Source organism: Colobus angolensis, unplaced genomic scaffold (assembly GCF_000951035.1).
Source record: "Colobus angolensis palliatus isolate OR3802 unplaced genomic scaffold, Cang.pa_1.0 Scaffold201, whole genome shotgun sequence".
Classification (NCBI taxonomy): Eukaryota; Metazoa; Chordata; class Mammalia; order Primates; family Cercopithecidae; genus Colobus; species Colobus angolensis.
This window is the reverse complement of record NW_012115167.1, coordinates 5,198,880-5,222,864: the sequence shown is the minus strand read 5'-3', so window position 1 is coordinate 5,222,864 and position 23,985 is coordinate 5,198,880. Positions and strand designations below refer to the sequence as shown.

Below are 23,985 nucleotides of genomic sequence, written 5' to 3'. Positions count from 1 at the left end.
ATTCTCCTGCCTCAGCCTCCCGAGTAGCTGGGACTAGAGGCGCCTGCCACCACGCCTGGCTAATTTTTTTGTATTTTTAGTAGAGACAAGGTTTCACCATATTAGCCAGGATGGTCTTGATCTCCTGACCTTGTGATTCGCCTGCCTTGGCCTCCCAAAGTGCTGGGGTTACAGGCGTGAGCCGCTGCGCCCGGCCAGTGGGTATTTTTTTTTTTACGTATATAGCTTTCAAGGGCTTTCTGAAACGTTACTTGAACTCAGTTTTTGTCTCCTGGCAACGTATACTACCCCTCTCTTAGGCTTTTCTGTGCAGGCACCCCCAACAACTACTGCAGGTGGTGGAGACTTGACTTTATTGCAGGTTTCTCTGCCTGTATCTTGTTGATTATATAATATAAACAACTGACACACTGTCCCAAAGAAGCTCAGTCACTTAGAATGTTTTTCTCGTTTTTTCCTTTTTCTTCAGAGGAAGAAGAGCTCAGAAGAACAGCTCCATCACCTTGTAAGTTGAGCGTTAGAAATTTATGGCAACATGACTTAGTTTTGTTTTAGTGATTTTTCTAGAGTTCATTGATTTTATATAATGATATATTTGTATCAGTCATAAAGTTCATTTTGAAGAGATGTAAACCTTTAACATATTCGTGTTACCCATTTTTCTTAAAACTATAAACATCTTGACTTTTAATTGAAATCTATTACATTTTTAGAAATCATGAGCAAATGTTAACATATTTAGAGATTTTATTTTTGGCTACTTAGCGTAAAGCTTTGGTAACTAGGTCAAGGAGTCAGATGATAATGTCATTTTGTTAAGTCCATGTTAATGTAAATTAAAAGTAAAAATAAAAAATATATTTTATATAGGGTCACCTGCAGCTAGTCCTCAAAGCAGTGATAATAGCGATACACATCAAAGTGGAGGTAGTGACATTGAAATGGATGAGCAGCTTATTAATAGAACCAAACATGTACAACAACGACTTTCAGACACAGAGGTATGAAAATAGGTTTTTCTTCTTTTAAAGGCGTTTTTGGCTTTCTGGCATGTTTATCATTTGAATTGGGTATATATACATAATTCATGTTCGGGCTTGTCCTCTCCTTTACATAATATTTTTGACGTCCTTTGAGTTTTTAATTCCATTTTGTATTGTTCAAAGGAGTCTAACAAGACTGACAGCGTTTTTAAAAAGTATAGTTTATTAATGTTGGTTACCTTTTTTCTTACTGGTTTACATATTTATTTAAGTCTGTTTGTTTCAAAATATAGGAATCCATGCAGGGAAGTTCTGACGAAACTGCCAACAGTGGTGAAGATGGAAGCAGTGGTCCTGGTAGCAGCAGTGGGCATAGTGATGGATCTAGCAATGAGGTCAATTCTAGCCATGCAAGCCATTCAGCTGGGAGCCCTGGCAGTGAGGTACAGTCAGAAGACATTGCAGATATTGAAGCCCTCAAAGAAGAAGATGAAGATGACGATCATGGTCATAATCCTCCCAAAAGCAGTTGTGGTGCAGATCTTCGGAATAGAAAGTTAGAGAGTCAAGCAGGCATTTGCCTGGGGGACTCCCAAGGCACGTCAGAAAGAAATGGGACAAGCAGCGGAACAGGAAAGGACCTGGTTTTTAACACTGAATCATTGCCATCAGTAGATAATCGAATGCGAATGCTGGATGCTTGTTCACACTCTGAAGACCCAGAACACGATATTTCAGGGGAAATGAATGCTACTCATATAGCACAAGGGTCTCAGGAGTCTTGTATCACACGAACTGGGGACTTCCTTGGGGAGACTATTGGGAATGAATTATTTAATTGTCGACAATTTATTGGTCCGCAGCATCACCATCACCACCACCACCATCACCACCACCACGATGGGTAAGCCTACTTCAAAATATTCAGTTCATATTTCCTTTAGGGAAGTATTATATCCTATGTTTATTCAATTGCAATTTATTCTGTATTAGTGCTATTCATTAGTAGTATAGTGCAAAGTATAAACATAAGCTACAAATAGATAATTTCAAGTTTTACATTGGGCACATTTAAAAACACAAAATGAAGCAGGTTGTTGGCCAGGCACGGTGGCTCACACCTGCATTCCCAGCACTTTAGGAGGCCAGGCAGGTGGATCACTTGAGGTCAGGAGTTTGAGACCAGCCTGAACAACATGGCGAAACCCCATCTCTACTAAAAATAGACAAATTCACCAGGCATGGTGGTGCACGCCTGTAATCCCAGGTACTTGGGAGGCTGAGGCAGGAGAATCGCTTGAACCTGGGAGGTGGAGGTTACAGTGAGCTGAGATCATGCAACTGCACTCCAGCCTGGGCAAGAGTGAGACTCAAAAAAACAACAACAACAACAAACTAGGTTGCTAATTTTAATCATGTTAAACCAATAATATCTGCAATGCCATTTCCACGTGTAATAAGTATAGAAATTAGTAACGTATATCCTTCCTTTTTTTCTTACCAAGTCTTCAATATTTAGTGCGTGTTTTTTACTTACAGCACTTCTCAGTTTAGACCGGCCACCTTTTAATTCTTTAAAATGTTTATTTATTTAGTTTCTTCTTCTTCTTTTCTTTGAGACAGAGTCTCGCTCTTTTACCCAGGCTGGAGTGCAGTGGCACGATCTAGGCTCACTGCAACCTCCACTTCCCAGGTTCAAGCAATTCTTGTGCCTCAGCCTCCTGAGAACTGGAATTACAGGCACCCATCACCGTGCCTGGCTAATTTTTTTGTATTTTTAATAGGGATGGGGTTTAACCATGTTGACCAAGCTGATCTTGAACTCCTGACCTCAGGTGATCCACCTGCCTTGGCCTCCCAAAGTGCTGAGATCACAGGTATACACCACGCCGGCCTTTTTTTGTGTTTTTTTTTGTTTTTTGTTTTGAGATGGAGTCTTGCTCTGTCGTCCAGGCTGGAGTGCAGTGGCACTATCTCAGCTCACTGCAACCTCCGTTTCCCAGGTTCAAACAATTCTTCTGCCTCAGCCTCCCGAGTAGCTGGGACTACAGGTACCCCCCGTACCATGCCTGGCTAATTTTTGTATTTTTAGTGGAGATGGGGTTTCACCATATTGGCCAGGCTGGTCTCGAACTCCTGACCTTGTGATTCAGCTTACCAGAGTGCTGGGATTACAGGCGTGAGCCACTGCACCTGGCCTTTTTTTTTTTTTTTAATTGAGAGAGAGGGTCTCACTCTTGTCACCTAGGCTGTGGTGCAGTGATGTGATTATAGCTCACCATAGTCTCAAACTCATGGGCTCAAGCAATCTTCCTGTCTCAGCTTTCTGAGTACTTGAGACTTAAGGTGTGCGTTGCCACTCCTAGCTAATTCTTAATTTTTTTTTTATACAGACAGGGTATTGCTATGTTGCCCAGGCTGGTCTTGAACCCAAGACCTCAGATGGTCCTTTCACCTCAGCCCAAAGCTCTAGGATTACAGGCGTGAGCCACTTATACCCAGCCTAGACCTGGCATGTTTTATGTGTGTAATGGTCACATATGGCTAGTCAGTGTTATATTGAATAGCACAGGATTAGATATTGAACTTCTTGTAGTAAATGCCTAAAAAAGATATGAGTACTTATGGAAACATGCCTAAATTGTGATGAAGAAAGGGAAATTTTACACATCTCCTAATTTTAGGGTATTTAAAAGGATAAGCTCTAGCATAAAACTTTTTGGTTATCTGTGAAATACGCCAAATATGTGATTCTGTCACTTACTGGTGGTATTATGATGGGCAAAGTAATTAATTTTTCGTTTTTTTCTTCTATAAAATGAGAACAATAATCCCAGTGCTTTGGAGACTAAGGCAGGAGGATTGTTTGAGGCCAGGAGTTTGAGATCAGCCTGGGCAATGTAGTGGGGGCCCGTCTCTACAAAAATATTTTTTAAAAAACCCGCCAGGCATGGTAGCGCACACCTGTAGTTCTAGATAATTGGGAGACTGAGGTGGAAGGATCGCTTGAGTCCAGGAGATGAAGACTGCAGTGAGCTATGATTGCACCACTACACTCCAGCCTGGGCAATAGAATGAGACTCTGTCTCTAAAAATAAAATGGAAACAATAGTATCTATCTCATGGTTTTATTGTGAGGATTTCCTGGGCTAACTAATGTGTTGGTACACAGTAAGTGCTCATTAAGTGTTAGCTGCATATTTATTATTGTTGTTACAAGTGATAGTATGTGAGTTTATGGTGAATCATGGATATGCCCTTTATCAGATTGAGTTTTGCTATACTCAACAATTTGTCAGATCTTCCAGAATTCAGTTAAGTTAAGGTGAACTACATATCTATACGTATTACTTCTTTATTTCCTTTGCTTTTTAATTCTTACCACTGATGCATCTGAGTTTAAGGAATTATTTTTTAAAGATTGGCATCATTGGCATTTTGGGCCAGATAATTAAAAAAAATTTTTTTTTTTGGAAACAGTGTCACACTCTTTTGTTGAGGCTGGAGTGCAGTAGCATGATCTTGGCTCACTGCAACCTCCACCTCTTGGGTTCAAGTGATTGTCCTGCCTCAGCCTCCTGAGTAGCTGGGATTATAGGCATCTGCCACCATGCCCCAGCTAATTTTTGTATTTTTAGTAGAGACAGGGTTTCACCATGTTGACCAGGCTGGTCTTGAACTGCTCACCTCAAATGATCTGCCTGCCTCGGCCTCCCAAAGTGCTAGGATTACAGGTGTGAGCCACCATGCCCAGCCTTGGGCCAGAACATTTTTTTGGTTTGAATTTATAGCAATGTTAATATTGTCCTGTGCATTGCAGAATGTTTGCCAGTATCCTGAGCCTTATCTCTAGATTCCACTAGCCATCTCCTGAGTTTTGACATCCAAAAATATCTCTGGATATTTCTAGATTTCCCCCAAGGGCCTAAATTCACCCCTAATTGAGAACCACTGGCTCACTATCTGGCATTATAGATAGAAACATTCACAGTTGTCCCCAGCACAGCTTATGAAGACAAAGAATTACTTTGTTACAAAACTGAGGTGCAGTATATTCAGTTTGGTACACTGCAAATCTTAATTTTGACACCTGTACCCATTCCGTACCTCACAAGATGTAATGATTTAATTTTTCATTTTAGCTCTTCTCATATTCTGTGTATTAATGGTACTACTTTTGAGTCTCTAAATCAACCTTGAACTTCATGTTATTTTTCGATTTTTTAAAATCATTTTGTCTTTATGTCCAATAACAGTGTGTTTTAGAAATGAATACTTACTTTGGGTTTGTTGAGTTAGAAGTTCCCTAATTAATATTAAGTCCATCAAGACTGCAGCTTTAAATTGAAATTTTTTTTGGTTTGATTCTACAGTTGTATAAAACCACGTTTTATGAGTTCACATTTTATAGACTTTGTATAAAATAATATGTAAATAGTGAGCATTAGTGATCTTGTTAAAATTGTTCTTTGAATTTGTTCTGATGAGGTGTGTTAATAGGCCTGGTAATACGAGTGTGTATTGTAAAATTATTAAATAATACTGACGGTGTGAAGTTTTCAGTTTCGTAAAGCTCTCAACATTCCATATTGTTAATAAGCAGATGTAGCTTTGTTTCCGAGTGTATTTGTAAGTCTAAGAGAGGTATTTTTTGTGGTTCACAAATTAGATTTACATTTGTAATTACTAACTTTGTGCTTTTCTCTGTTTTGTAGGCATATGGTTGATGATATGCTAAGTGCAGATGATGTCAGTTGTAGTAGCTCCCAGGTCAGTGCAAAATCAGAAAAAAATATGGCTGATTTTGATGGTGAAGAATCTGGATGTGAAGAGGAGCTAGTTCAGATTAATTCACATGCAGAACTGACGTCTCACCTCCAACAACATCTTCCCAATTTAGCTTCCATTTACCATGAACATCTTAGTCAAGGTAAGACTCTACAGTAAGTGAAATATATTACCTTCTTCACAACCGGAATGATTTATCTTACATTGTTGAAAGGAATCAATAGTTAAGATTTGGTACTTAAATGTTTTTGTCACAATAGTTTCCATATGGTAGTTTTTTTTTCCCCCAAGGGAATTATTATAAATACTGCATCATGAATATAAATAAAGCCTGCAGTTCTATCGAGATACTCAGTGGGGAAAAAAAAATATAACAATAATATGTAATAATTAAAGCTCTGTATTTTAGAAAATATATGGTTGTATTAGAATTTATATTCAGAAATCATAGGACCTAAAAGTAATAGGAAATCACAAAAGATAAAATTATATGATTCCATTTATATAATATGTCTAGAATAGGCAAATCTGCAGGCAGAAGGAAGGTTAGTGGTTGCTTGGGGTTAGGGAAGGGTAGGAGGGAATAAAGAGGAGTGAGTTTGAGAAATCATTGTTCAAGTCTAAATCAATCTTAAAGCAATAGGACTTGACCAGACTTGAAAGAATGGAAGATGAAGGAAGGTAAAGAGTAGTAGGGAATTAATGAGTAAAGCAAGAAAAAAATAAGAAAGTAAAAACAGTTTTAGAATTGGCAGTTTAAAGGCCTTTAACCTCTTGTTTGGTTGGTATCATCAACGTATACTGGCCTAGTAAATGGGTTTTGGGATGCCAGTACATTTTAAGTAAACCTGATGGATTAGGTTTAGGCTGAGGCCATGAACGCACTTGGAAACACAACTTGTGGATCTTGGATCAATTTACTGATTTGTACATACTTTTTGTACATGATTGTCTAGGTTAAGTTACTTTGACTTATTGCTGTGCTGTTGTGGTTGTTGAGAAAGGAATAGGTTAGATTGAAGTCATCTGACTGAATGTGATGCCATATTTGTAAATTGTTACCATTCTTAACTCAAATTTTCCTTTAATTAGTGTTTTACCTATTTTTTACTGCATGGAGTTAGAAATTGAACAAAATGGTTATTTTCTTTTCACAACCCTTTGTAGACAGAATAAAATGATAGTATATGTTAATGCTTTCCAAATCTACCTTGTATTACAATGTTTTTAGTACTAGAAGACCTCCTCCAACACAGTAAGATAGTCACTTTAAAAATGGGCAAAAGTGTCAAACAGATACTGCATAAAAGATGATATATAGAAATGGTAAATAAGGGCTGGGCATGGTGGCTCACACCTATAATCCTAGCACTTTGGAAGGCTGAGGTGGGCAGATCCCTTGAGGTCAGGAGTTCAAGATTAGCCTAGCCAACATGATGAAACCCCATCCCTACTAAAAATGCAAAAAAAAAAAAAAAAAAAATTAGCTGGGCATGGTGGTGGTCGCCTGTAGTCCCAGCTACTTGGGTGGCTGAGGGAGGAAAATTGCTTGAACCTGGGCAGTGGAGGTTGCAGTGAGCCGAGATCACGCCACTGCACTCCAGCCTGGATGACAGTGTGATACTCCATTTAAAAAAAAAAAAGATATGGCCAATAAGTACATTCACAGTATCTCTTGTCATCTGGTAAATGTAAGTTAAAACCACAGTGAGGTACTACTACATACCTATTGAAATGAGTAAAATTAAGGACTGATACTATCAAGGATTAACATTAGAATGTGGAGCTGGAACTGTCATATCTTGCTGTGGAACATAAAATATTATCACTTGGGAGAACTGTGTGTTAGTCCATTATTGTGTTGCTGTAAAGGAATGGCCTGGTGCAGTGGCTCACGCTTGTAATCCCAGCACTTTGGAAGGCCGAGACAGGTGGATCACTTGAGGTCAGCAGCTCGAGGCCAGCCTGGCCAACATGGTGAAACCCTGTTGGTACTAAAAATACAAAAATTAGCTGGGTGCGGTGACGGGTACCTGTCGTCCCAGCTACTTGGGAGGCTGAGGCACGAGAAGAATCACTTGAACTGGAGAGGTGGGGGTTGCAGTGAGCCAAGATCACACCACTCCACTCCATCCTGGGCAACAGAGTGAGACTGCATCTCAAAAAAAAAAAAAAAAGAAAGAAAGAAATACCTAAGGCTGGGTAGTTTATAAACAAAAGTGGTTTATTTTGGCTCACAGTTCTGCAGGTTGTGCAAGAAGCATAGTGCCAGCATCTGCTTCTGATGAGGGCCACAGGGAGCTTACAATCATTGCAGAATGTGAAAGGGGAGCAGAGGTCTCATGGTGAAAGTGGAAACGGGGGATTTGAGGGGTGCCACTCCCTTCTAAACAACCAGGTCTCATCTGAAGTCAATGTGAGAACTCACACACTATGATGAGGACAGCATGAAAACATTCATGAGGGATCTGCTGCCATGACCCAAACGCCTCCTACTAGGCTCACCTCCAACATTGGCAGTCACGTTTCAACATGAGATTTGCGGGGAACAAAACATTCAAACTGTATCAGATTGCTTTATCACAAAGTTAAATATTTACCTACCATATGACCCAGAAGTTCTTTTGCCCTCAGTTTTTACCCAAGAGAAATGGAAACATGTCTGCCAGAAGATTTATTCATGTGTGTGCCTTTATTCAGAAAGCCTTCCAACTGGAATTAACTGGTATATTCACATAGTGGAATTTTGCTGATCAGTAGAAAGGAAGGAACTACATAGACACGTCCAGAATCATGGATGAATATTGAGAAACATCATTCTGAGCCAAAGAAGCTAGAAATAGAAGAAAGTACATACTATGTATTACTTATGTGCAGTTCTAGAACGGTCAAAAGTAATTTGTAAGGATAGAAAGCTCCTCAATCATTGCCTAGGGCTTGAGGGTGGGGATTGATTGTAAAGGATCACAAAGGAACTTTCTGGGGTGATAGAAATGTTCTCCATCTTGATTATATATGTATTTTAATAAAATTTTAAAAGGTGTAAATACCAAAACAATCCCCCCACCCATCCACAAAAAAAAAAAAGCCACAGACTAGAAGAAATACTTGAAAATTACATATATATGAAATTGATTGTATTTGGAATATAAAATAATTTTATAACTCAATAGTAAGACAGCCCAGTTAAAGAGTGGCAAAGTATTTATTTCACCAAAGAGGTATACACATAGCTACTAAGCACACGAAAAGATTCACAACATCATTAGTCATTAGGGAAATGGAAATTAAAAACCTTAATGAGATTACACCACATACCTGTTAGAATGGCTGAAATTAAAAAGAGTGACAGTACTACGGTATTAGGATATGGAAGGAAGGGACTAACTGTTGCTCTCATACACTGCTGATGGGAGTGTAAAATGGCACAACCACTTTGGAAATCTTTTCAGCAGTTTTCTGTTAAACATACATAATACTTTATGACTCAGCGATGTCAGTCCTCGGTATTTACCCAAGAGAAAGGAAAGGAAATTACACAAAATTTGTTAACACAGATGTTTATGGTAGTTTCTTAATAATAGTATAAAACCAGAAACTATCCAAATGTTTCTAGTTTGGGTAGTTACAGGACTGTAACTAGTGAATGTCTAAACAAAATGTAATATTTCTGTAATAGTCTTTTAATTTGAATGTTTTGGGTAAATTATCTCCAATAAAAATAGTGTTTTTTTAAAAATATAGGGATTATAAAAGATTATATAGGTCATTTAGAGGAATGTCTGTTTGTTAAATAATTATTTCAAATGTGTTTTATTCACACTTAGTTTCAAGTATTTATGCACAGTTCTCTTGATGTGAAAATATTAATTATAAATAGCAAACAGACTATAGAAAGGAAACGATTTCACTTTAACCTTGTCAAATCTAAATGGCACTATTCTTTTCATAAGTATTGTACCATGCTGGGTGCAGTGACTTACACCTGTAATCCCAACACTTTGGAAGGCTGAGGAAGGAGATTATTGGAGGCCACAAGTTTGAGACCAGCCTGGCCAACAAAGCGAGACTCAGTCTCTTTAAAAAGAAACAAAAACAAAACAACAAAAAAAAATTGTGCTAATGTGTTTTTATTTTATGATCTAAGAAAAATATCCTATACTTTTGTTTGGATTTACTAACCATACAAATGCTATAATCGGTCAACTGCATTTCTCTATAGTATGCTGTTTTGTCCCCCCCCCCCCTTTCAGGACCTGTAGTTCATAAACATCAATTCAACAGTAATGCTGTTACAGACATTAATTTGGATAATGTTTGCAAGAAAGGAAACACTTTGTTGTGGGATATAGTCCAAGATGAAGATGCAGTAAGTTATTTAAATTAAGAGCCAGAAGACTAAGAAATTTCAGCAAGATGTAATTAGGATAAATAATAATTTTATGTACGTTTTTTATAGGTTAATCTTTCTGAAGGATTAATAAATGAAGCAGAGAAACTTCTTTGTTCGTTAGTATGTTGGTTTACAGATAGACAGATTCGAATGAGATTCATTGAAGGTTGCCTTGAAAACTTGGGAAACAACAGGTAAAGAGGAATTTTAAAATTTTTAACACAGTAGTCAAAGTATTTGGGTGTGGGGGGACATTCTTGTTGACTAGGTGTGATGTTTTTATACTGTTTCATATACCTGTATTAATCTGTTTCTTAGTAATTGTAGTTTTCATATTAAATTTAGAGGCTTGTTCCTCACATGGTTCATATTTTAAGCACTCAGTGTTGCTCTTTTCAGCACCTTTCACCATTCTTTGTTAGATCACCCAACAGAAACAAAAAAAAAAAGATACTGCCTTTTTGATTCCGGAAACACCTTGGTGATTACTGTGTTTTCAAATTGCAGTTAAATGTACTTGAACTGTCTCATAAAGAATGCTAAATACGTGAAATTTTACTTAAGCTACAATATAAACACTTTAATAACAGCATTATTCTTCCATTTAGGTGTGTCTTTTAATGTCTCAGCATTTGTAGTACATAAAAGACTAGGTTGGTAACTTACAAGTTGTATATATTAGATATGTACAGTTCTTTGTCATACCTCAAAGTGTGTTTTTGTTTTTTTTTTTTAAAACAGGTTAATGTTTTTTCTGTCGTTTGAATTCTGCTTCATAGTTATGTACTTCTCATTGAGAATCAGTTGATTACACATTTCTTAATTTTCAGTATTCTTCTGTGGATATAGTTTCATGTTTCCTTGACCTATACTGCTCTGATAGTGTTCTGTTCTCTAATATAGTGAAAATATGATTCTGATGTGATGTTGTCAGTTCAGTTATTAATACATTGTTTTCCGCTCACATCTGTGTAGGTCTGCTGTGATTGTTTAATTTTATCGAATATCTAAGTGCTTGAAAATATTTTTTCCCCAATTGAATTTTAAAAGTACATGCTGTATTTTCTTTTCTTTTTTTTTGGTTCTTTAAAGGGCAATACGTTGAACAGTTACAGTACACAAATTCCTTGTTCATGCACATATAAGAAACCACTAATAGAACTCTGTAAATGGATCAGTTGCCGCCTTTGCTGTACATTCTTTGTTTTTTTTTTTTTCGTGGAGTCTTGCTCCATTGTCCAGGCTGGAATGCAATGGTGTGATCTTGGCTCACTGCAACCTCTGCCTCCCGCATTCAAGCAGTTCTCCCACCTCAGCCTCCTGAGTAGCTGTGATTACAGACTTCTGCTATCATGGCTGGCTAATTTTTGTAGAGAGGGAGTTTCACCATGTTGTCCAGGCTGGTCTTCAACTCCTCACCTCAGGTGATCCTCCTGCCTTGGCTTCCCAAAGTGCTGGGATTACACACCGCACCTGGCTGGTATATATTGTTTGAAAAGAATTCCTGGCCGGGCGCGGTGGCTCACCCCTGTAATCCCAGCACTTTGGGAGGCCGAGACGGGCGGATCACGAGGTCAGGAGATCGAGACCATCCTGGCTAACACTGTGAAACCCCGTCTCTACTAAAAAATACAAAAAAAAACTAGCCGGGCGAGGTGGCGGGCGCCTGTAGTCCCAGCTACTCGGGAGGCTGAGGCAGGAGAATGGCGTGAACCCGGGAGGCGGAGCTTTTGCAGTGAGCTGAGATCCGGCCACTGCACTCCAGCCCGGACGACGGAGCGAGACTCCGTCTCAAAAAAAAAAAAAAGAATTCCTTTAATGGCTGGGTGATATGTCATCATTTACATGGGTTTTATAACAGTTAATTGTAAAATGTTAATTTTCTTTTAAAAGTCTTTGTGAAAACACAAATTTTAATAAGTGGTTCAATAATTTGTACTCCCCATATGTACATCTGCCTACCCTGTGACCCAGTAATTCCTCTTCTAAGTATATGCCTCACAAAATATACCCTGGTGATCACCCAAAGGCAGAGTCAAGAATGCTAACAGCAGCCCTATTGAAAATAATTGGACCAGCTGCAGTAGCTCATGGCTATAATCCCAGCATTTTGGGAGGCCAAGATAGGTGGATTGCATGAGCCCAGGACTGAGACCAGCATGGGCAGTGTGGTAAAACCTCACCTCTACAAAAAATACAAATAAAAGTATCCAGGTGTGGTGGTGCGTGCCTGTAGTCCCAGCTACTTGGGAGGCTGAGGTAGGAGGATTGCTTGTGCCTGGGGAGGTTCAGGCTGCAGCGAGTCATGATCACGTCACTGCACTCCAGCCCTGAGCAACAGAGTGAGACCCTGTCTCAAAATAAATAACATAACTACATATTCTTTGCATAGCTATTCAAATGCAAAAAAAAAAAAAAGTAGAAAGGATAATTGTGGACTACTCATAGAAATACTATATAGCAATAACATTGAATGAACAGTAAAACAACTACATGGAACAAGTTGGATGAAAGAAGCCAGACACAAAAACAATATATATCTCTATTATTTTATTTATATCATGTAAAAACAGGTGAGTTCCTGTATTTAGTAGACTGGATAATAGCTACCCTGAGGGGTGACTAGTGGTTGGAATGGGACACAGTAGAGGCTCCTGGAATGCTGATATTGATGTGTTTCTTGATTTGGTTGCTGGTTGCATAGATGTGTTTACCTCAGAATTTTGAACTGTGCCCTCTTTTGTATGTATGTTTATTATACTTCAGTAAGAATGGAAAGCTGTATGAAAGATTAGATATCATGCAGCCATTAAGAGTTCTGTTTTCAAAGATTATATAATGATTGAGGCAAATAATTACAGGCCTAACTGTTAAAAAGAAAAGATTGTAAGAAATAAGTCAGAATGTAATCTCTACAATACAGTTATTTTTGGGAGGATTGAGGTTTGCTGTTTTGTTTTGTTTTTTGGAGATGGAATCTCGCTCAGTTGCTCAGGCTGGAGTCCAGTGACATGATCTTGGCTCACTGCAACCTCTGCCTCCCAGGTTCAAGTGATTCTCCTTACTCAGCCTCCGAAGTAACTGGGAATATAGGTGTGCACCACCTCGCCCAGCTAACTTTTGTATTTTTAGTAGAGATGGAGTTTTGCCATGTTGGCCAGACTGGTCTCAAACTCCTGACCTCAAGTGATCTGCTCGCCTTGACCTGTCAAAGTGTTGGGATTACAGGCGTGAGCCACTGCACCCAGTTTGAGTTTTTTTTTTTCTTTGTGCCTTTTTGTTACCCAGTTTTCCTAAAATGAGTACATATTTCTTTTATAGGTAGGAAAATTTAAAAGATCCAAAAGGGACCAGGTACAGTGTCTCATGACTGTAATTCCAACACTTTGAGAGGCTGAGATGGGGGATCTATTGAGCCCAGTAGTTTGAGACCAGCCTTGGCAACATAGGAAGACCCCATCTCTACAGAAAAACTTTAAAATTAGCTGGGCATGGTGGCACATACCTGTAGTTACAGCTACTTGGGAGGCTGAGGTGGGAAGTCAAGGCTGCAGCGAGCCAAGATTGCACCACTGCACTCCAACTTGGGCAACACAGTGAGACCCTGTCTCAACAAAAAAAAGAAATGTGCGGACACACATGCACACACACAAACTATTTTCCTTCCCTAGAGACTATATTATATATGGCATTTCATGTCAACTTTTGATATATACTGTGGTTTTAAATGACTATTTTGTAGAATATACTTCTTTAAAATATGGAATCCTAGATCAGACAAAATCATCCATATGTAACTTCAGCTGTGAAGACCAACAGTGAATGTCTCTGTTCTAAGATAACAAAAAGCTGCGTTAGTAATTCTTATGGGACTACCGCGCTGTTGCATAGTCATAAGCTTTTGGTTACAACACAAACTCTTGGAATAAACCCAACAGCTAGTGCAATTCAGTATGATAGGATTATTCTTGAGTCTAAAATTAGTGTATTACTGCTCTGGATCATTGAACCTTTTTCTTCTCTGTGAGACAGTCTCACTCTGTTGCCCAGGCCCAAGTGCAGTGGTGTGATCTCAGCTCACTGCAGTCTCCGCCTCCCAGGCTCAGGCAAGTCTCCCACCTCAGCCTCCTGAGGAGGTGGGATTACAGGCACGTGCCATCATGGCCGGCTAATTTCTTGTATTTTTTGCAGAGACTTGTCCTGGCTGGTCTCAAACTCCTGGGCTCAATCTGCTCACCTCGACTTCCCAAAGTGTTGGGATTACAGGCATGAACCATTATGCATTGGCCATTGAGCCTTTGTGGTTGGCCATTGAACCTTTTTATCCTAACCACATTGTTGCCTAGGATTATGTGTTTTGGTATTTGCAATTTTCACTCTTGAAAGAATCTTTGAAATGTAAGTTTGACTATAACACTTCCCTTTTATGCTTTTGTTAGTTTTGTAAGCATATCAGTAGTCAGAACTACTTCAGCAAAGAAGTTGGTAGTATAACATCTCATGGTCATTATACGAGAAAGTCTACAATTTAATCGTCATTGGAATGAGTTGTATATTTGATTTTGTAAAGTTTCCTTTTTCATTGAAACATAAATTATTATCACCAAGCCAATAAATTATCTTTCCCATTCTGTGTTTCATTAATTTTTAGTCTAAAAGCCATACTTTCTATCATTTAAAAACAAATTTCTCAGTTTTAATAATATTTAGTGCTTTGGGATGACTTTGAATCTGTCCTTGGTCATTATAGCACTTAAAATGTGTGTCTTTGTTCTTTGGAATTTAATTCTTTTAAATGGGAGAAAAGTTGGAATTTTTTAGATAATCTTAGGAAAAACTCTTTAAAATCTTTTAGTCATGTACAATGTAATTATTCCTCGATAATTCTGGAGAACAGCATTCCTTTAGGGTAGGAATAGAAGGAAGATGAGTCTTATTTCTACATTCCTACTTCTGGTTTTTCTCTTACATGAACCACACCAGTATTCACTGAACTCAATAACCACTTAATGCCTGGCATCCTGTTTCTCTAACGTCAGACATCATGTACTTGCTTCCACATTGCATTTTATAAATGAAAACATGTTTATTGAAGAAATTTTATTTACTGCCTAAATTCGTGAAAAATTTTTTCATGAAGCAATATTGGCTCCTAAGATTAAAATAAGTTTAGTTCTTCATTAGAATTTGTTTTGCCTCTCTTAAGGCTCATGCAGCCAACCTCCTTTCCTACTTCCAGGATTTTTCTGTCAGTATCTGTCCTATACCTGTTCCTTTCAGAGGACAGGCGGACTCAAATCTACTTGAAGTTTTAAAGTAATTCCTTTCCCCTTTCTGCTCCTTACTTATACTTTTGAGGTATGTGGCATGCTTCCATTAGTAACATGGTTCATAAGGCCGTGATTCTCAATTTGAATGCAAATCATGTTGAGAATTTAGGAGAAAGTGGTAGTGATGACTTGTGAAGAACTAGTTTCATTTAAGAAAGATCTTTAAATGCTCTTCACTTGCTTTTATACCCAGATATTTATAGTATGTTTTACCTTAAAGGTCTTGGATGGGAATTTTTAAACTTGGACTTCTTGCCCTAATATATTTGAAGTGTAAAATGAATTTATACTTTTAAGAAAAAAACTTAATGTTTGCGTAAATAATATATCTCAATATAAAATTCATTAAAACTTCTGGCATTTAAAATTTTAAATAGCCGAATTTCTATAAAAAGAATTACTAAAATTACTTTATTCTGTGAATGTTTCTTCTGTTTCAGATCAGTAGTAATTTCACTTCGTCTTCTTCCAAAACTATTTGGTACTTTTCAGCAGTTTGGTAGCAGTTACGATACACACTGGATAACAATGTAAGTAAATAAAATAAAGTATTTATTTTAAAGATGTTTTTCAAATTATAGTTGTCTAAAGGTTTTGACTAACCTACAAGCCTTTTTTTTTTTTTTCTTTTTTTGAGACGGAAGTCTCACTCTTTTGCCCAGGCCTGACTGCGGTAGCGCTGTCTCGGCTCACTGCAAGCTCCGCCTCTTGGGTTCACGCCGTTCTCCTGCCTCAGCCTCCTGAGTAGCTGGGACTACAGGCGCCTGCCACCGTGCCCAGCTAATTTTTTATATTTTTAGTAGAGACAGGGTTTCACTGTGTTAGCCAGGATGGTCTTGATCTCCTGACCTTGTGATCCGCCCGCCTTGGCCTCCCAAAGTGCTGGGATTACAGGTGTGAGCCACCACGCCTGGCCAACCTACAGGCTTTTACTCTCTACCAGGAAAATTTGAGTTTCATGTGGTTTGTTTTCTTAGATTTCTCTGCCACTTAGCCCTGTGGAGATTATATCCTGATGAGTAGGAAAATCTGTGTTTTATTTTCTTTGTAGTTTGAGAACAGTACTTTAGCAATTAATACTCTAATTCTAGGGAGATGTTTAGTGTATGCAGCTACAACAGAGTACTTTTGAAGAAGAGCCACACTAAAGTAAACTCCTGCGTGCCTTTAATTTTTCCCATTTCTAGGAGTTGGCTGTAGACCTACAGTCATGTTTGGGACAGTCTGGACACTACACTATTACAGGTTGAGTATGCCTAATCTGAAAAATCTAAAATCTGAAATGTTCCATAATCCAACATTTTTAGAGCACCAGTATGACGCTCAAAGAAAATGTTCATTGGAGCATTTTGGAGTTTGGATTTTTGGATTAGCTATGTTCAACTGCTATGCATTCTGCAAATATTCCAGAATCTGAAAAAATCTGAAACACTTCTAGTCCCTGGCATTTTGGATAAGGGATATTCAACTTGTACTGCTTTACATTTGTGGAGAACTTATGATTAATGAATGTTAAAATAATTCTTCCAAAGGTAGAACTTTTATGTGAAATTGACCCCATGTTTTGGTAATAAGTCTAGAGAAAGCTGTCTACCACAAACAATACACTGGGAAGATGTGTTGTGTACTTTATTCTAAGTAAGCTTTTGGAGAGATTGCAGAGTCATTTGAATTTTAGGGAATATTCGACTTGTTGAAGGATTCATTTGTGAGGTCAAGTTCTCAATTCTAAGCTTAGGTGGTAAGAACACTTGTTTGCTTTCACAATGGTATATCGCTTTTATAGTTCTTGGAAGTCTGCAGTATAATTCCAGATTGGGTGAAGTTAGTTCTTCTGAGTCATAGACCTTGTTTCTTATTGTTCTTTTAAAGGGAATATGTTTAATCTGAACCTTTATTGTTTAGAAGTATATTAGTCTCTTTCTTTGGTTAATACTACAGTAAGAATCCAGTGAAAGTTCTATTTTTGCAAGGAACGTCCTTAAGTTTCCAAAAGGAAGGGTAGGGGAAAGCCTTTAACATTACTGAAGAACAAGAATAGTGTGAGCCCTTTTTCATTGCCTCTTTCTGTAGTTTTTAAGTGGCTGAATTTCAAAATTCTAATGCAGTAAAGGCATTTATTTGGTGCTAACGCAGGTGAGCAGGTGTCATTTTAATCAGTGGAGGTGCTTCATATTAAGGAGCAACTTTCTTGTATAGAAGGGGCAGTCTCTGAATATTCAGTTACTTAATTAAGTACCTGAACCTAAGTATTACTGAGTTGAAACCCTTTTAGCTTGTTCCTTAAATTAAATGTAAATAAACTTAATTAAGGAAAATTCACAGGGTTTCCATTACCGCAAGAGATTGGTATCCTAAATTTCATAAAGTACATCACTTAAAAGAACTCTAAGCTCCTGTGGTTATATGACATCAGTAACAACAAAAACTATCATTTATTGTGAATCTAGTATGTGTAGCAGCACTCAATATTTAGTACATATTCTCTCTTAAACTCATTCTGATGGCCCATAGTTTAAAATTGGAAACTTATCCTTGACTCTTTTAGTAAACCTTCAAGCAAACAGACTTCCAGAGGTCAGCTTACTTGCCTGAAGCCGTTTTATAGCAAGTATATTGGAGCTGGTTTCAAACCCAAAGTCTTTCTTCTTTCTGCCACTTGTCCTTTAGTGATTAGCAAGGTGAAAGTAACTTCTGTTTAAAATATGGCTATAACAGAAACATGATGTAAATTACATTGGAACTTACAGAATTTTAATACTTCTACATCTGTACATTTTAGCAGATAAATTGCTAATAGGTGTTATATGAAATACATTATGTTAGTTATGGAAGTTATGGACCCTGGGATCTCTGAATGTATATGCCACTATTTGTGTTTTCATTGTAGTATTTCTACATTATTTTGGAACTCAATGCTGGGTATTTCTTTGATTTTTTTTTTTAATTCGTTCAAAAATAAGCAAATTAATGACAAAAGATATATGCAGTAAGTTTATTGTATGCCTTCCGTATGCCAGATATTCTGCTAAGCAATGACCAAAGCACATAGTATATCCTTATATGAAATGGTATTATATTACTTTTAATATTAACTCAAATTAGTCATTGATGATAGCGCTTTCACAGGCATTACTTTGAGATTAAAAACTTATAAAGGTACTTTAAATTCATAAAAATGAAGGAACATTGCTTTATATCTTTTCACCATTCAAATATAAAAGGTGTATATTTTTGGTAGCTGTAAAATTTTACATTTGAAGATTTTTTTAGATTTGCATATTTACTGTCATAGCATAGATTTATTCTCTTACCCTGCCCACTTTAAAATTATTTTTTCTATTATTTGGGCCAGGTGGGCAGAAAAAGAACTGAACATGATGAAGCTTTTCTTTGATAATTTGGTATACTACATTCAAACTGTGAGAGAAGGAAGACAAAAACATGCACTGTAAGTACCTCTCAACTGGGTTAAATACATTTGTGTGGATTGTCTTTCCTTTGAAAGATAATTTCCCAGTGTTTTAACTTTTTTCCATTTAGTAAATAATTGTAACAGAAAACTTCATTTGTATAAAATCATGAAAAGGCTGCTAGAACTTTTTAAGCTTAAAGATTCTTAGGAGGTTACTCTTAAATTCTTAGGTAAATGTAACTGACTCACTTTTGGGGGGGTTGGTTAACCTTCACTATTGAGATTTGTTCAAACATACTGTTTTTAGGAATCAAAAGTAAACACATTTTTCAGAAACTATGGATATGCTTGTCTTAACATATTAGGGCATTGATTCTAAAATTTGTAAATATTTACTTAAAAAATAATATATTTAACATATAGTTAATTTAAAACATTTTATTATAATTGTATACTAGTAGAAAGTTTAGGACATGTGGAGGGTTTTAAAACTGGTGGTATATCATTAATTTTTCTTATGTATCAAAATACTCTCTGGATATATTCAAGTGATTTGGGACAAGAATTGGTAGAAATGGATTGGTGGTGGTATAGCTGTATTTGAAGCTTCTTTAGGGAGATGGCATAGGAGATTCAGAAGATTTCTGCGGGTGAACTGATTGTTGTGGACTGATGTCCATGTTGAGGAAACCAGTTCAGTGCCACTACTGGCGTATTAGTGGGGAAGAGGAGGAATCACGCTGTGATTGAAAAAAATCACATAGAAAACTTCCACAAAGGTGGAAACTAAGCAGACTGTGGAAGTGTTGGGAAAAGTCATAGATCTTTAAGGCATGCATACTTCTAAAAATAAATTGATTTCTCTGCACAAATCAGTTCTCTAGATGTTATTTTTACTGTGTCCTTTAGGGTGCAGCTATCTTCCCACTTGCCTAAAACTTGAGACTTGAGGCATTTTTGTACGCTTATTTCCAAACATGAGTAATGATGATGATGATGATGACAAGCCAGTGCTCATTGATATATACCAATGTGTCAGATACCAACTACTTTAAGATATGCAACGACCCATTTGAGACAGTCTTACTTTACAAATGAGTATACTGAAGCTATGACATGACAACTTCTCCAACATCACACATAAAAATAGAGCGAGCTTTTGTACCGCCACAGTCTGTTTCTGTTATAGAATTTGTATTTGTAAATGTGACATTATGCTGCCATTATTCTCTGCCTTTTTGTTAAAATATACCCCATGTCTTTTCACAAATTGACATTTCCCCAAACACTACTTTTGTCCTTATAACTACCTCTAGGTTACTCTCCTTGCCTCAGTCTTCCCATATGCTGGTTCAGTCCTTCTGTCAAATTAGGAAAGCAGTATGGTACTGGTGGGAAGCCCATGGGCTTGAGAATCATACAGACGTAGATCCAGGTTATTAATCTATTATTTTAACCTTATTTCAATTATTTACCCCTCTAATTCCAATTGTTTACCTTATAAGTGTTTGTAAGAATTTAATGAAATGATATAGTGAATTATACCTGGCACATAGATTATCTACAAATTGTAGTTACCTGGTTAAAACAAAGAATGTAGCATAAGAAAGATACAAGAATTCTGTCTCTTAACCCCGTCCAGAGATTCTTCATGGCATAAAAAATAAAATACCAGTCTCTTCAGCTTAATATTCTAGGCTGCCTATGATCTAAACTCAACCTTTCCAGTTTTATTGTTGAATTTTTTTTTTTTTAGACAGCTTATTCTACAAGCTTATCAAATTATTTCTGGAGTATTTCTATTTACTGTATCCCATAGCTTTGCTTGCAAAGTTAGCTTTAAACAGAATGTGTTCTTTTAAAATTATATTAAAGTTCTAACTGTTCTTCCAAGTCAGTATCCTTTATTCCTATTGAAGCAGAGTTTGAGGATAATGTTGGCCTCTTGAATCCGAACATTCTGTTTATGCTCTATAAAAATCATAGGATCGCCAGGCATGGTGGCTCATGGCTGTAATCCCAACACTTTGGGAGGCCGAGGTGGGCGGATCACCTGAGGTTGGGAGTTCAGGACCAGCCTGACCAACATGGAGAAACCTCGTCTCTACTAAAAATACAAAAAAAATTAGCCAGGTGTGGTGGTGCATACCTGTAATCCCAGCTACTCAGAAGGCTGAGGCAGGAGAACCACTTGAACCCAGGAGGTGGAGGTTGCAGTGAGCCAAGATTGCACCACTGCACTCCAGCCTGGGGAACAAGAGCGAAACTCTGTCTCAAAAACAAAACAAACAGAAATCACAGGATCAACAAAGAGCAGAAATAAAAACCACAAGTAACCCACGTTTTTATTAGGAGATGGGGAGTTAATTACTTGTCAGCAAAGAAATAAACACTAGGTTATAAAAGAGCTCCCACCAAGAGCAGGACTTGAGAGGCATAGTGAAAGGGGAATGGAAGTCATAAAATGAATCATCCTCATAAAGAGAAAAGCCAACATTAAGTATCAAAAAGGAACATACGTCTGAGACTTAGTTCACTGCTTTGACAACAGTGGAGTTACTCATTTTGTTAGTGGAATCAGAGGTGAGCAAAAGCATTGCTTCTGCGTTGAAAAATGAGTAGGGCTTCTTGGATATGTGTTTTATGTTTTTTTTTTAGGGTATACTAGAATAATCTTTCCAACCTTTCAATCTGCCTTGTTGGCTGCCGTCCTAGGAGACTAAAACTCTTAGAACAGAGAGATGTTGTCTGGACTATTTTGATATAATTTCCCTATTCCTTCGGAGTGTAAAACAGTTGTACATTTGCTACTTTTTGTTGAAGCATACTTATTTCAGTATTTTTTTTCCAGTGCAGATTAAAATAGGAAAGTTCTGAAATGTTTCACCAAGGGGGGAAAAAAGATTCTTGTAGCATGAAAGATAATATTTTTATTTTTTTATTTTGTGATTTTTGTTTTTTGCTTTTATATTTTTATTTTATTTTATTTATTTTGTTTTATTTTTTGATGGAGTTTTTGCTCTTTTGTCCAGACTGGAGTGCAATCGTGTGATCCATCTCAGCTCACTGCAACCTCCACCTCCTTTCAAGTGATTCTCCTGCCTCAGCCTCCCGAGTAGCTGGGATTACAGGTGCCTGCCACTGCACCTGGCTAATTTTTGTATTTTTAGTAGACAAAGTTTCACCATGTTGGCCAGGCTGGTCTCGAACTCTTGACCTCAGGCGATCCATCCGCCTCTGCCTCCCAAAGTGCTAGGATTACAGGCATGAGCCACCGCGCCAGTAGTATGTTCGTAAAAGGACATATTAATGTGTTTCTTGTATCCAGGGGCCTCTAGAGAAAATCTTGTCTGTGGAGGCTACAAAGAGATTTTCTTTTAAGGCGGTGGTAATCTGTTACTGAAGTTTCATATCTTTGGGGAGACTACTTTTGTCCTGTATTTCTTCTGATGTCAGAAGCCGTGGACAAGCCCGTGAGAATTTGTCAATATTGGTACCATCTTCGTCTGACATCCCAAGAAATTTTTCTCACTGGTGGTTTCAGCAGCCCGTAGGAACCTGATGGAGCAGGGTCTTTGAAGTGCAGCGTCAAGGGCTATACTATGGGAGTACAAAGGGACCCATGCCTTCAGGGTTATGAGTCCCTTATTCTGAGATGTAAGTATAGGGGGAGAATTACTTCACATGTAAAGGCACTTAGTAAAGGGTGAGGCTTTATTCTCCCTTTACGTTTGATTGATGTCCCCTAGACAAGGCAAGAGGTATACGGTAACGTAAAACTGCAGAACTGATGGGTCATTTAACTCATTTTTGAATTTGTACTCAAGGCCTCTGCTACAAAATCTCTTGTTCTTTAACTTAAAAAGCCTTGAAGCCCTTAAGAGCTAGCTGTTCTTGAATGTTACCTGGGTTGCCTTGTAGTCTGAGAGTTGCTTATCAGATTTCCTCTCCCCTACATCTCATCATATGTATTTTCACCTTCACAAAGATCAGTGCAGAAGTTAATCTTTTCTTTGCTAGCGTTAATAAGAGACCCTAAAGAGCAGCAAAGGCATGTCCAGTGAACTCAATCTTCAAAAAACTTAAGCTTTAAAACTTCAATAATGAATTTAGTGCAATTTTGGGAAGCTAATTTTGGGATGCTGTTAAAATTTTGTTCTTACTTGGGGATTACAGAACATCGAATTAAGATGCCTAGGCTGTGCACAGTGGCTCATGCCTGTAATCCCAGCACTTTGGGAGGCCAAGGTGGGCAGGTCAGGAGTTCGAGACCAGCCTGGCCAACATGGTGACACCATATTTCTACTAAAAATACAAAAAAATTAGCCGGGCACCTGTAATCCCAGCTCCTCTGGAGGCTGAGGCAGGAGAATTGCTTGAACCCAGGAGGCGGAGGTTGCGGCGAGCCGAGATCACACCACTGCACTCCAACCTGGGCGAGTGTGAGACTCCATTTCCAAAAAAAAAAAAAAAGCCCTTTGACCCTCTGCATACTAGGTTGTAGATCAGAGCATAGACCAGCCACTGTTGCATGTTGGCAAAGCAGTTTGGGCAGTCGATCCACAATCTGCCTTTTAATCTGTAAAACAGAGATAATAGCTTGTTATTGACTTAGTTTCATTGAGTGCTCAAGTACTTGAACTAGAATGTAATATTATAGACACAGTTAAATATGCAGTTCACTGGGGTTGCTAAAGGAAAGGAATCCTTTTAAAATGCAAAACTGGGCCAGGCGTGCTGACACCTGTTGTAATCCCAGCACTTTGGGAGGCCAAGGCAGGCAGATCGGCAGATCACTTGAGGTCAGGAGTTTGAGACAGCCTGGCCAACATGGTGAAACCCTGTCTCTACTATAATAAAAATAAGAAAAATTAGCTGGGTGTGGTGACGCACGCCTGTAATCCCAGCTACTCCGGAGGCTAAGGCACGAGAATCACTTGAACCTGGAAGGCAGAGGTTGCAGTGATTGGCGATTCTGCCACCGCACTCCAGCTTAGACAACAGAATGAGACTCTGCCCCCAACCACGCCAACACACACACACAAATTTTTAAAAAAGCAAACCTGATGATTACCT

The 23,985-nt window shown here is 38.0% G+C and overlaps 1 protein-coding gene across 1 annotated transcript in view; it reads left to right on the top strand.

Moving 5' to 3' along the window:
* USP34 (ubiquitin specific peptidase 34) overlaps positions 1-23,985 on the top strand; it is a 253,164-nt gene that overhangs the window by 80,135 nt on the left and 149,044 nt on the right. Inside the window, 8 exon segments of the mRNA XM_011941829.1 lie at positions 470-505; positions 871-1,001; positions 1,277-1,887; positions 5,699-5,913; positions 10,025-10,140; positions 10,231-10,358; positions 15,935-16,024; positions 18,850-18,945. Coding sequence (XP_011797219.1) covers positions 470-505; positions 871-1,001; positions 1,277-1,887; positions 5,699-5,913; positions 10,025-10,140; positions 10,231-10,358; positions 15,935-16,024; positions 18,850-18,945 — 1,423 coding nt within the window.